At 34.2% G+C, this 15,070-nt stretch overlaps 1 protein-coding gene across 1 annotated transcript; it reads left to right on the top strand.

Annotated features, from left to right (window-relative positions):
- The first annotated feature begins 437 nt into the window (after positions 1-437).
- Positions 438-3,527, top strand: LOC111379837 (putative pentatricopeptide repeat-containing protein At3g47840). Its single transcript, XM_023003272.1, has one exon. The coding sequence runs from the start codon at positions 711-713 to the stop codon at positions 2,844-2,846; it is 2,136 nt and encodes a 711-aa protein (XP_022859040.1). The 5' UTR covers positions 438-710; the 3' UTR covers positions 2,847-3,527.
- The last annotated feature ends 11,543 nt before the right edge of the window (positions 3,528-15,070 follow it).

Here is a 15,070-nt window from a genome sequence, read left to right as displayed (position 1 = left end):
TTCCATAATACATTTTCTTCAAATTATTGGGGCTCAAACAGGGCCTAGCATTTGCAATCTACCAAAGTTTCCGAAGGATCTACAAAATAGCCCATTGACTCACTATTATGATTCATTGTCGAAAATAGTTTTGAATGGGAAGATGCATGGTTCGTGCTTATCCTAAAATTGAAAGAGGACTTACGGGTATCATGCGCCCAGCTTCTAGGATAAAGGATTTCACTTTTGTTCTTTGTTACCTAAAAGATACTATTGATATGAGATTTTTTTATTCTAGTGATAATATAAATGAATTATTCACAAAAGCATCGTCGATATCTGTATCAAGAAAATTGGTACTTGATATTGAAATGGATCAACTTAAAGATTTGTATTGATTAACATCAGAAAGAGTAGTTGTACTCTCATTCCTTCGTCAATGTTTTGTGTTATTGGATTTTCCTAGCAATATTTAAATGATGCACCAATTTCTTGATAATTGAAAATTTTAATACTCAACTATACCCTTTTTTTCCTTTGTTTTATTTTATGAAAGTTTTTTACTTGAGAAATTGGATTGGTCCATGACAACTATTCTTATGAACTTTCAACATCTTATTATAGTTATTTTGGAGTCACCATCCAGCATAAAAAAAATGTTGGGTTGTTGCACTAGGCCTCATCGTTAAACACTGCTAAAACTTGTCTTGTTGATCTGGTGATTCTCAAATATGATGATGTCAGTCAGGGGTAATATTATTAGAAGATTTTATGCAACATATGCCGTTGCGTGTGCCGAAACCTGGGACGTTTTATCTCAGGAAGAACTTCGAAATCACTTGACACAGAAATCCCATGATGCCATTCAAATCGAAATGGTAGAAATCAATTCTCAGCTGAAGGGCATGCTGAAAACTGGAAACTTGAACCGTGCACGGAAATTGTTCGATGAAATTCCTCACAAAAATGAAATTTCATGGACAACCATGATTTCGGGCTATGTGAATGCGTCTGATTCGTCTGAAGCATTGTCTTTGTTTTCCAAAATGTGGGTCGACCAGCGTCTCAAAATGGACCCCTTCATACTTAGCCTTGCGTTCAAGGCTTGTGGGCTGAATATGAATCTGAAATATGGGGAAATGTTACATGTGTTTTCAGTGAAAACTGGTTTAGTAAACTCTGTTTTTGTGGGGAGTGCAATTCTTGACATGTATATGAAGAACGGGAGTGTTTGGGAGGGTTGTAGAATCTTTGATGAGATGCCGTTGAGGAATGTAGTTTCATGGACTGCCATTATTACGGGGCTTGTTCATGCCGGTTATAACAAGGAGGGATTGATCTATTTTGCTGAAATGTGGAGAGACGGTGTTGAATATGATTCCTATACTTTAGCCATTGCATTGAAGGCATGCGCTGATATGAGATATTTGAAGTCTGGGAAGGAAATTCATGCTCGAGCCATGAAGAATGGAGTAGATGTGACCTCATATGTGGCCAATAGTCTTGCTACCATGTACAATAAGTGTGAGAGAGCGCAATGCGGTTTGTTCTTATTTCAAAGAATGAATAAGCAGGATGTGGTTTCATGGACAACTATAATTACATCGTACATCCAGATGGGCCAAGAGAAGGAGGGAATTGATGCGTTTCTGCAGATGAGAGAGTCGAACGTATGTCCTAATGAGTATACTTATGCAGCTGTGATTTCTGGTGTTGCCAATGTTGCAAGACTTGATTGGGGAAAACAAATGCATGCGCATGTTTTACATATAGGTCTCATGGACTCATTATCTGTGGCAAATTCTGTCATGACAATGTATTCAAAATGTGGATACTGTGAGTCGGCCTCAATAGTCTTCACTGAAATGTCCAGGCGAGACATCATTTCTTGGAGTACTATTATTGCCGGGTATGCTCAAGGAGGTTTTACAGAGAAGGCTTTTGAGCTTCTATCATGGATGAGGAGAGAAGGACCAAACCCCACAGAGTTTGCTCTTTCTAGTGGGTTGAGTGTATGTGGTAGTATGGCAATTCTTGATCAGGGTAAGCAACTTCATGCTTATGTCCTTACAATTGGTTTAGATCAAAGAGCTATGACACGAAGTGCTCTGATCAACATGTATTCAAAATGTGGGAGCATAGGAGAGGCATCTAAAATATTTAAGGTAGCAGAGAATGATGATATTGTATCATGGACGGCCATGATCAATGGATATGCTGAACATGGATACAGCCAAGAAGCAATTGATCTATTTGAGAAAATTCCCGTGGTTGGTTTGAGGCCAGACTCTGTAACATTTATTGGTGTCCTTAGTGCTTGTAGTCATGTTGGAATTGTTGATCTCGGCTTTCAGTATTTTGATTCAATGACTAGTGAGTACAAGATAAATCCTACTAAAGAACATTATGGTTGCATGATTGATCTTCTATGTAGAGCTGGACAGTTGCGCAAAGCAGAAAAAATGATAAGAAGCATGCCGTATGAACGGGACGATGTCGTATGGTCAACTCTGTTAAGAGCCAGTAGAGTACATGGAGATGTAGAATGTGGAAAGCGTGCCGCAGAGCAGATACTTAAATTGGATCCAAATTGTGCTGGGACTCATATAACCTTGGCTAATATATATTCTTCAAGAGGGAAGTGGAGGGAAGCAGCAGACATGAGGAAACTCATGAAATCAAAAGGTGTTATGAAAGAACCTGGTTGGTCTTGGATTAAGGTCAAAAATCAGATTTCTGCGTTCGTTGCTGGTGATGGATTGCATCCAGAGTGCGAAGAAATATACAATATTTTGAAGTTGGTAGCCTTTAGAGCAGATCTTGCTGTACAGGAAGTTGCGTTATTCCTGTATGATGCAGGAGATTAACACCAGCATCTTTCATCATGAAAACTGTTGCATACATGGCAACTCTTTTCCTTTTGGACTAGCATGGGAGAGTCGCACAGTGATATAGGAAGGAAGATTCGGTGTCATATTTAGACTTGAAAACTGCAATATACACTGTCAACAAAGTTGGTTTTAGGTTAACTTCATCATCAGGGATGATTATCGAAATTGATTGGAAATGTTGCTTCGAGATGATATGGCTCGCCGATATCAAGTAAACAAATGGAAGGAGATTTAAGTCATTTTTTCAACAATGTCAAATGGATGCATCGTTTGCTGGTGTTTTTAGTAAAGCGGCAATAAGGCATGACAAAGCATGAAGACATTTTCCTTGAAAGAGGATACACTGTTGTGGAGCAAATGTCTTGTTTTTATGCTGCTCAACCAATTTGGATCCGCATCACTCATAAAGTACTGTTAGATTGAGGATGAAGCCATTATTCTTAAAATGGTTTTTGTACTTATTCGTGCTCTGCAAGCGAACAGATGCACATGTTGAGTTTGTTCTTTGGTAAGTTTTACCCATAGTGGTGCTTCCCTTACGGAACTACTGTGAAATGTTTGGATGTTTACATCTGATCAGACCTTTGGAATTTGGAAGACTGAACCTACATTAGAAAGACCTTACTGCTAATGATGCAGAGAATCTGTTAGATAAAAGCTCGTTTGCAGTGTCTTAATTCCTAGTTGTTATTGGATCTCCTTATTGAAGGCTTACCAAATTCTGGGGGAAAAAAGAAGCGTGCAAAGACTCTTATCCTAGTGTTTTTTTTTATTTCCCAGAGGTGCACGGTTGCAAAGAAGTGTGCAAAGACAGGTCGATCGTGACATAACCAGAGAAGACAAAGATTTTGTAATAGATTAAGTAAACAAAGATTTTACGATTATGCTATACGTACATAATGGTTTACATACACATGATATAATGAGATATGATTGGATAAGAATTTTTTCAACCAAATGAAGAAAATAATGATAATAATAATAAAATTCTTTTCCAATTTCTTTTTAAACATCATCTATACGTAAATTATTACATAACTTCATAATATACAAGTAGCATTATTCAAGATTTTATTACGATTGTTGTCATCATAAAACAGTAATGATTTTCGGGTAAAGTTATTGAATCTTGACTATTTCTTTATTCTTTATTTTTTATTTTTTATTTTTTTGAGTTCCAGATAATATGATTATATTTATTTGATTTTCCCTGCTCATACAAAACACTATTTTTAAAGCCTGGATCCCTTATTCATTAAATTGAAACTATTATTGACCATTCTCCATCGAAAAGTCATTGATTACTCAAAAATTGTCTTGATTTGAATAGTCAAGACATCATGAAATATTCAAGAGAGATGCTTTAGATCCCAGGTTTAAAACCCCGGATTGGCTCTAGGCCCGAGGCGATAGGGATGTAAACGAGCCGGGTCGAGTGGGCTCGCGAGCCTAAAGTTTCGGCTCGGGCTTGGCCTCGAGCCCGCAAAAAGCTCGGCCAAAAAAATAGGCTCGGCCCGAGCTTTTGATCGGACTTTTAACGGGCCGAGCCGGGCAGGCTCGTTTTCTCCACCTTTTTTTTTGTTTTTTGTGGGTTCTTCTTCTAATCTGCTGCCTTTTAAGGCAGCAGATTTGTTGCCTTTTAAGGCTTCAATTTAATTTTTTTTTTCTTTTATTAAAAAGCTCGCGAACTCACGGGCCGGCTCGGGCAAAGCCCGTGTCCCCGAAATGGGGCTTGGCCCGAACCTAGGCTCGGGCTACCGAGCCTCGAGCCGAGCCACGGGCAGCCCGAGCCAGCGAGCCCGATTGCCATCCCTACGAGGCGGCAATTTCCTCGACCCTTGATCTTTAATTCATGGGGCCCGCCCCATTCAAAATCAGGGGCTGAGGTGGCAGGATTGGAACCTTTGGTTCTGCAGCTTTATTCAATATTCAAAAAGACATTCTAGAATCAGTTTGAATCTATTTGTCATTTTCTGTTTGAAGAATGGAAGGATCTCGAAGAATTCACATTCCATCTTGTGCATGTCAAGTGGGGTTCAACAATGATTACAAATAAGAACACAATGGTCATGAATTTCAATGGTCAAATATCATCCAGATTAAACGGAATTCTGCAGGACAAAAGAGAACGATTGTTGCCATAATACTTTCTGAGAATATAAATTCAGTTTTCATCTCGAAGCCAGGTCAGGTAAACATGTCGAATAAATCCTACAGCAAATCCGATAGCACCCAGAACAACAATAATTCTAACCCACAGATAGGATATAAATGCCTTTAGTACAAAAACTTTCCATGAATAGAACCATAAAACGGGAGTGGTTTTGGTTTAGGGTTTGGGCTTTGGGGTTTAGGGTTTTTGGCCCTTTTGGAATCATTGGTGATGGTCCCAGACCCCGATTCAATGCCTAGAGTGGAGTTTCGAAAAAATTGGGATTTGTACCATCAACATTTTCATATAAATCTGATTCTATTGCTTCCAAAACCATTGTGGCGTGGAGTACTGGATGATTTTTGGCTGTTTGGGGTTTAAATCCATCGGGTAAAGGTGGTGTGTTGGGTGGTGGATCAAGATTTTTGAAGGTTTGTGATTTGTCTCCCATTTTAGAGAGAAGGGAGAGCGTTTTGGGCTAGAGAAAGAAAGTGCGGTTTAGGGTTTGGTTTTGTTTTAGGGTTTGGGGTTTAGGGATTTCGGCCCTTCTGGAATCATTAGTGATGGATCCAGACCCTGATTCAATGCGTAGAGTGGAGTTTTGACAACATTGGGATTCGTGCCATCAACAATTTCATATAAATTTTAATTCGATTGCTTCCAAAACCACTGTAGCTTGATGTGCTGGAAGATTTTGGATTTTTTGGGGTTGAAATCCATCGGGTAAAGGTGTTTCGTCGGGTGGTGGATCAAGATTTTTGAAGGCCTGTGATTTGTCTCCCATTTTAGAGAGAAGGGAGAGCGTTCTGGGATAGAGAGAGAAAGTGCGGTTTAGGGTTTGGGGTTTACGGATTTGGACCCTTCTGGAATCATTGGTGATGGTCCCAGACCCTGATTCAATGCGGAAAGTGGAGTTTTGACAACATTGGGATTCGTGCCAACAACATTTTCATATAAATCTGATTCTATTGCTTCCGAAACCACTGTAGCTTGAAGTACTGGAAGATTTTAGGTTGTTCGGGGTTGAAATCCACTGGGTAAAGGTGGTTGTCGGGTGGTGGATCAAGATTTTTGAAGGTTTGCGATTTGTCTCGCATTCTAGAGAGAAGGGAGAGTGTTTTGGGCTAGAGAGAGAAAGTGTGGTTTAGGGTTTGGTTTAGGGTTCAGGGTTTGGTGTTTGGGGTTTATGGTTTAGGGTTTAGGGATTTCGACCCTTTTGGAACCATTGGTGATGGTCGCAAACCCTGATTCAATGCGTAGAGTGGAGTTTTGACAACATTGGGATTTGTGCCATCAACATTTTCATATAAATCTGATTCTATTGCTTCCAAAACCATTGTAGCTTGAGGTGCTGGAAGATTTTGGGTTTTTTGGGGTTGAAATCCACCGGGTAAAGGTTGTATGTCGGGTGGTGGATCAAGATTTTTGAAGAATTGTGATTTGTCTCCCATTTTAGAGAGAAGGGAGAGCATTTTGCGTTAGAGAGAGAAAGTGCTGTTTAGGATTTGGTTTTGGTTTAGGGTTAGGGTTTGGGGTTTAGGGTTTTCGACCCTTCTGGAATCATTGGTGATGGTCCCAGACCCTGATTCAATGCGTAGAGTGGAGTTTTGAAAACATTGGGATTCGTACCTTCAATGTTTTCATATAAATCTGATTCTATTGCTTCCAAAACCATTGTGGCTTGGAGTACTGGATGATTTTTGGTTGTTTGGGGTTGAAATCCACCGGGTAAAGGTGGTATGTCGGGTGGTGGATCTAGATTTTTGAAGTTTTGTGATTTGCCTCCCATGTCATTTTGGGAGAAAGTGAATGTTTAGCCACTCCTCCCCTTGATCTTGGATTTTAAAGCACCATATAAGACTCAGCTTACAAAAAGTAACATATTGAGTGAAAAAAAATAGACTTACTAAAAACTGACCATCCAAATGTGCATTTTCCATTGTTTGTTTCCCAATATCAAAAATATTCCTCTATTCTGGACGAGCAACTCAGACCATGATTTTTCAAAGTAATAATTAAATAAAATGTCACAAAATGATGCATAAATTTCCGAATAAAGTTATTCACATTGAGAGAATTTCTAGCATTTTTCAAATCCTTCCCTTCCTTCCCCGTTATCTAAAATTGAGCAACTAAACAGACTCATGAAGACCAAACAAGTTTAGTTTTTCCATAGTAGATTATAAAACTCAGCAGATTAAACATTTTTTTTAGAGATATCAAGTTCTAAAATTGAAATCGATTGAAACGAAATCTTGACTATAGGAATGACTATCAACTCGTTCTCCTTTCCAAATTACAGACATCATCTCCATCTCACATAAAGTTCAATTGGTAGGATGGGAAACCAGGAACCCCCCACACCCGCCCCACCCCTGAGGAATATTTCACAAGAGAATCCATACCACAAGTCACTTTTCGATCGAAGTTTAAATATGAATTTTTATAGCATATAACCACGCAAGTCAGATACAGAAATAAAATTAACAACCTACTAAATTAAACATACTATATACAGATATTAAACGTATTAAAACTTTCATTGCAAATAGACAATTTACCAAACTATTGAGAGTCCCTTCGAGCCCAACAGCTCCAGAATCAGAGGGCCCTTCAATGAAAGCTTCCTGTTCAAAAGATTGAACCCCATTTTCCCTTGTACTCACATGGGTTCTCATCGAATCTATCATGGTTTTTGGATTCAGGGTTCTGTTAGGCCACAAAGCAAATTTTCGGGAAATAGCGTTCCCTCGAAAATACAGTTCTCTGTGAAAGTGAAAAAAATTGTTGAAACTATGAAATCTTTCAGATTGTAGCGTAATACTGTTAGGGATTGCAATAGGTGGTCTGATTGCAGTGGCCAAAATCACTGGCATTGTTTTTTGTTTTGTGTCGCACTTAAATAGCACAATCCTCAGGCTCTTCACGTTAGCTAATTCAATTGTTTGATAAGGTTGACCTCTCAATCAACGCTGAAAAGTTAATAACGCAAAAAACGCGGTTCTTGTGTATTGCCGAAAAACGCTCATTAAGTTATTTTGACTTTGGCACAAATTGGAAGGAAATTTCAATGTTAGAATATATTTTATCAGAGCATGTTGGGCTAAGCTTAAATGTTGCCAAAACATGGTTTTCAAATTTAGGATAAATATATATGTACAGAGGGGGATCGAATGGCGTTCCCCCTCTTACAATGAATGGTGAGCTCCGCATGAATTTAAAAATGACAGCCTGTGGTCTCCACCCATGTTATAAATGGTAAGTAAAAAATTCGATAAAAAAATTCGGTAGGTACAGCAATGTTCTCAAATTTAGCCTAGCATCCTAATAGTATTTGTAAAAGAGAAAGAAGAGCATAAATACATCCTTTTCATATTTTTAATAGCATTATATATGTATTGAGCATTTATCACTATTCAAACGCAATGGGAAATTTAGTAATAACACAATATATTTGGATAAGGCTGTACTTTAAAGTTTTTCAGACCTGAATCGAACTTTAAAGGTTGGCCCTCAAATATTTTTCTTCCAAAGAATTTTACAGAACTAAATCTATATGCAAAGTTTAATATTCAAAATATTAATATTATAATCAAATAGTAAGGTCAAAAATTTTCTTCAAAACTTATGCATCTAAAAATGACAATGGTACTTGCACTAATGAAACAAGAACAATATTATTTATTTCCATTAGAGATGATCATCGGTCTATATAATATGTTCTGAGTTATGAAATGATAATGTTAAGTAAATGTATGAATATGAGATCTATTTTGTTGATCTTATTATTTAATTCGACATCATGTGTTAATTATTGAATGGATATAAATAGCATTCTTTATGAAACAAAGCATCTAAAGAACAATTTTACATGAATTATTATTATCATATGAATCGAGGAATTTTTTCAATCTCAAACATCTTGTGTCACTCATGAAAATAATTTAAAATTTTTCAATCTTATCCCTGGGCAGCCATTCTTAGGATCCGTCCTTGCAAATGGGCTATCTAACTTCGAAATCGAGGTTATGATTTTTTTAACTTTAAAATTTGTAAGAATATGAGTTTGAGAGTAGATTTTTAATTGGTTGAGCTTTTTTAATTGTATGTAGAGCTGGACTATTCTGGGCCAATTCTTTCAAGTAAAAAAAATTAAGTTGGGAAAATTAAGTGAACGGAAAAAATTATTACTCAAGCCTTAACTATAACTCATATCAATTTTAATGTGTATGTAAAGCATTCAGTTACAATCTCAAAACGGACTCTCCAAAGAACAAATTCATTTGAATAGAAGAGAGGACACAGAGATTTATCATATTCTCGATTACCACCATTGAAATTCGATTGATTCAAAACAATCGGACAATTGAGATTACAAATTGAAAGTAATTGTTATAGTAGATTGGCATTTTTGAGGATGGTGACTAACATTGTAGAGTTGCTCTACTAAATTGTTGGCGAAAGGCTTCGAATTAGATTTGAAGATGGCGGCTATCATTCTCTCTCACACCCTCTTGATATCCATGAGTACAACATCTCAAGGGTAGCGGATTGTTTGAATTTTTAATTTACCAAAACAGCGATGAGAATTTGTGTTTTAACTAATTGAACTTCAATTTAAATTACTTGTAAACTATTATTTTTTATATTGATCCACTAGCCTATAAACATGTCTCTTGGATTTGTGGTCTATGGGCATTGATTTATTATCTGTGATAGTTCCAATAACTTGTAACCAATTCTCTTAGATCTGTGACATGTATACATTGATTTGTTATTTATAAATTGTGACATGTGACCTGTGAACTGTAATCTGTGATCAATTAATATCGACCTATGAACTATATTTGACCAATGAACATTTATGACCAATATGATATGACCTATGAACTATAACCCATGACCTGTGAACTATAACATGTGACCTGCGAATGGTGACATATGACTAGTGAACTGTAACATGTGACTAATTAATATTAACATGTGAACATAACCTTGACTTGGGAACTATAACCTGTGACCACTTAATATTGACTTGTGAGTTATACACTATGATTTGTGAATACCTGTGACCTATATATTAATATATGATCGACTTCATCTTTAATGTTTTGATCATAACAAGCAAGATTAATATTGTTTTTAACAGTTTATTTTGAGTAATGATAGTTTAATATTAAAATCAAACAAGCATTATATAGCAGATTTGAAATGAAGATCAAAGTGGAAGTTAAGCATTCAAGTCAATCATTCTAAACGAGAGCTTAAAAAATAAATGCCAAGAAAAATCAATATCAAAAGCATGAGAGACAGTATCACAGAAAGATTAAGATGAGAAGTTCAAGAGCTAAACATGAAAGAAACTTCAAAGAAAAATCAAAAGTAAGATTGATTTTTCAAAGTCATACTTGAACTTGGATCACATTTCTTAATAAAAAAAAAAAAAATAAAGGAGGGTCAATGGTCAACTGGACGTCCAATTGACTAGGTGGACGTCCGGTTCGCCAACGGTCAATTTTTTAACTGTTGCAGAACGGCTAGTTTGATCGTCCGGTTGAAAAGCAGACATCTGAATGGGTCGTCTGGTTGGGCAAAACTTTTCCATTGTGATTGCTATATATATCACTTAACTTTTATTCATCATGACAACTATTAAGAGAGCTTCCTTGTGAAATATATTTGTGAAAAATCTTCTTTAAACTTACATTTATATTTTCATTTCATTTATTTCTTTATAACAAAAACTTTGATTGTTGAATCAAATTTTTTCAATCAATCTCTCTCACCAAAGTTTTCATCTCTCTATATTCTTAACTTATTTATATCAATCTTAAAATAATGATATTTTTGGAAGAATGTCTTTGCACTTATATTGCATAATCCTTTCTACTCTTTATATTAAAAACTTTGATTGATTGAATCAAAATTTGTACAATCATATATTTATCAAAGTTTCTTATTTCTTTTAGTACTTAAGTTATTACAAACATTTATTTAAAGAGAGATATTTGTTGAGAAGGTTTTTTTGAACTTATATTGCATTAATTTCTTCATAATCTTCTCATTGAACAACTTTAATCGATTGAATCTAACTTTTGATTATCGTATTCATCAAAGTATTTATCTAACACTTGAGTTATCATTTATTACTATTTATTGAAGTATTAGCCTCTCTTCGTACTTAATTGTTTTATATTATTTATCAAGAAAGAATTTTATTGTAAAATCACTTTGATAAAGTGTGGGTCATATTGAGGTCCCATAAAACTCAATAGTATGAGTCGTGTTGAGATCTCGTAAAACTCAACATTCTTAATGATCGGTGCTCCTTGCTTGTAAGTCATCGAAAACATTGAAAAGGGTTAGATTGCACCATATGTCAATTGCCATAGTGAAAAGGCCTTGCTCATTTCGAAGAGCTTGGTAACGGAGGATGTAGATCATTGTTTTGGATCAAACATCTACAATTATATCATTTGCATCTTCTCTTCCTTTTACTTATCACTTTTATATTGTGCTTATTATTTGAATTTACCTTTTTAGTCTTTACTTGCTTTCGTTTTTGCACATATTTGTTTAATTGTCTCATTTGCTATCATATTGGCTTAAATCTAGAATTAATTTTTGAAAAAGTTTTTAAAATCAATTCATCACCTCTTGGTTAGTCATTCTTGAGCATTTACTTTATAATATGACCAGTGACATGTGATTCGTGAATGGTGACCTTTGAACTATAACATGTAAATGAGGATATAGATAAGTGATTTGTGACCCATGGATTTGATCTGTAAGCTGTAACAAGTGCACAAAGGCATGCATAATTCATAGGTATTGTTAATTGCTGATTTAATTTCACAAGTCATAGGTCATGTTGCACACTTTATTAACATGTGACCATTGTTACCACCACCACCACCATTCCAAGAACCAACAAAATAGCGAGAGAAACAGCTATTTCAAAAGTAACATAATTGGTCATTTCCAAGTTTATATCTTTTGGTATAAAAGTGAATGTATAGAGACAACCTTATAGTTATACCAACACCATCTTCCATCACTTTTAAATTTCAAAGTATAGAATTTCGACAAAGTAGTCATTGTGCTTTTTTGTTATAAAAGTGAACTTGGAAAACACCAAAACATATAGCAAAAAATTATATTAAAAATAATATAGCCTTACCCAATTAAAAATTATATACAACAATACTTTCATCGATTAATCTATGTACAAATCCCAACAAATGTTGGATATCGAAACTCATTCAATGCCCACAACACTAGCAACAAAAAGCTCAAACATAATTCTTGTAAATCAACTAACAAGAACAAGAATAAGGAATTATAAACTCTTTGAGTAGAATCCATCGCCTTAGCTGCACTTCACGTCCTTTCTCCCTCCATAACTTAGAAAAAGTTACTTTTTTAGCTCTAAATTCACTAACCCACTTCAAAATTTTAAAAAGTTGCTTCAATTCCATTCTCAAATCACCCAATTCCCACAAGTTAAGACCCATCAATTCCTCCAGCAATGAAGCCACCACCACCTTTGAACCCACCAAAAACCAAAAAATAAAATAAAATAACAATAATAATATTAAAAAAAAAAAAACCACAACAACTAAAAATTCAACTTCAAAAAAAGTATTAAGACATCATTGTAAAAATATTGAACTATCAAAATCTTTTTTAGATATTATAGAATCTATTCGAAACAATAAAAAAAAATCCGCATTATTCGCTGTTGTGTGCGACAACGCTCTCCGCTATGGTGTAGTGCCAATGGAGAGAAAATGGAGGTGTAGAGAGAGAGAGAGAGAGAGAGAGAGTCTTCGCATGAGAAAAGGTATGGAAAGAAATGAGATTAGAGGTGTTTAGAGAGAGAGAGAGAGATGATAGATTAGCCTAGAGAAGGCAGAGAGAATTTAGTAATAATATTATTAATATTAATAGTTAAATTATCACTTGATTTGGAATAACTAAACCTTAGTTTTGATTTTAGTACAGTGATCTTTAAAACCTGGTTGCGGTGTAATTTCCTCTAAGTAAAACCACGCCTTTTAAGTTTGATTATCATTAACCATGCCAATAAAATTTATTTTCAAATATCAAATGCTTATTAGGTTTTTTAAACTATAACATGTATTCAAATATTTATAAAATTGTTGTAAACTTTAGAAAAAGAGAAAGAACAAAATAGAGAAATCAATAGAATTCTGTGTATATTGAAAATAAAGCCCCATATTTATATGGATAATTAGGTATACATTGATAATAAAATCAATGATTGTAGGAGTATAATTGTCATTCATTAATAATTCTATTATTTACAATATTCTTCTTGAATGACACATTATAAAATGTTTGCCTCATTAAAATCTTGTGAAGAAAATACAATGGGACAAAACTGATCGAAGGAAAGAGTATAGTTGCTCCCATTAATTTCAATTCTTGTATCAATTCAACAGTGTCTAGTATGTCAATGTTTTCAATATTGTAATTTTTGCTGAAATATATCTCAAGTTGTCTTATATAATTTTCAAATAATACCGTCTTCATACGAGATACTTATCAATCTTTGATAATTGTAGTAACATGATGATTTAAAAAATAGCTCTTATTGATCATTTCAGGAGTCTTATATATATTTGAGTAATATTTTGATGAAAAATGTCTTTTAGGTTATGGATACAAATAATATGATTCATTTATTGGGAAAACCCCAGTGAAAAAAATCCTAATAAAGGAAAAAGTACATTATTCTTTTGAGTTTCTATAAAAAATTTCTTATTAAAAATCTTGCCAGTAAAATTCAATAAAACACAACCTTGGTCAAGAAAAATAGAGTACAATGTGTATTTACTCTCTTTCATAATAATATCACTTGAATTATGCTTCACGCATATTAAATTCTATAATGATAAGATTAATAGTTATGCTAGAAGAGTTAATTTTAACATATTTGAAATTTCATGCATCGTTAAAATGACATGATAGAAACTTGTGGTTGCATCCACCACATGATAATTGATCTATTTACACAAGTCTTTGCGAAATCCATCACGTAAAAAGTCGTACATTTCATATTACAACTTTATTTTTCTCATTATATGCTTTTAGATTTTCGGATTGCAAATCTAGAAACTTCAAATTTCTCCAGTAAATTTAATTTAATTTAATTCCTCGTTATAGATGTATTTAATTTAATTCCTCGTTATAGATGCAATATATGGTGTGTAATAGTGTTGTCAGCCATCTTTTCTTTTTAATTCTATTTCTTCTCCATAATGACATAGCTTATTGAGATATTTCAAATTTCATTATTTTAGATACGTGAATCTCTTTTGGGATTTTACAATTTAATGTGTCTAAAAACTTATCAAGAGTATATACCTCCCTAATGTGACAATCTTTACTAATTGCTCCATTTCATTTAGAAATTTTTATATTCAGAATCAAATGTCATTATGCTTCAAGTGTGCCATAAATTTTTTATATATAATATTAACTAATTATCATCCTAGGACATTAATTCGAGTTTGAACATTTAAAACTAGTTTGTGAGATATTATTGATCTCTTTGGTCAATAATGCATCTAAATAAATTATTTTTTGAACTTCTGTTTCGAATTATTTTTTACAAGGTTTTAGATAATGATGTATTTGTACATTATTTTTGATTTCTTAATTCCTCCCCTAATGTTGAAAGAATTATCCAATCGGATTGACAATCAACAAACTGTGTTATAAAATTATCACACGTTGGGGTTTGAGATATTATATAAGGGTTCAAATTACTCATTTATTTTTAATGTTCTTTACTTACCATCTCTGTCTATTATAATGGATCAAGTTTACATATACTACACTACAAAAAAGTAGACAGAAAAACTACGCTCTGACCATAAGTTAAATATAACAGTGAGAATTATGATGCGTAATAACATTCTCTAAACAGAAATGAAAAATACTTTATTTTCAATAAAATTAATTGAAAGTGCTTAACAAGTAATAATGTTTAATCACTTATCGATATCTCAACTAATATTGA

This window comes from Olea europaea, unplaced genomic scaffold (assembly GCF_002742605.1).
Source record: "Olea europaea var. sylvestris unplaced genomic scaffold, O_europaea_v1 scaffold204, whole genome shotgun sequence".
Classification (NCBI taxonomy): domain Eukaryota; kingdom Viridiplantae; phylum Streptophyta; class Magnoliopsida; order Lamiales; family Oleaceae; genus Olea; species Olea europaea.
The sequence above is the reverse complement of the archived record's forward strand: the minus strand, read 5'-3'. Positions and strand labels throughout refer to the sequence as shown.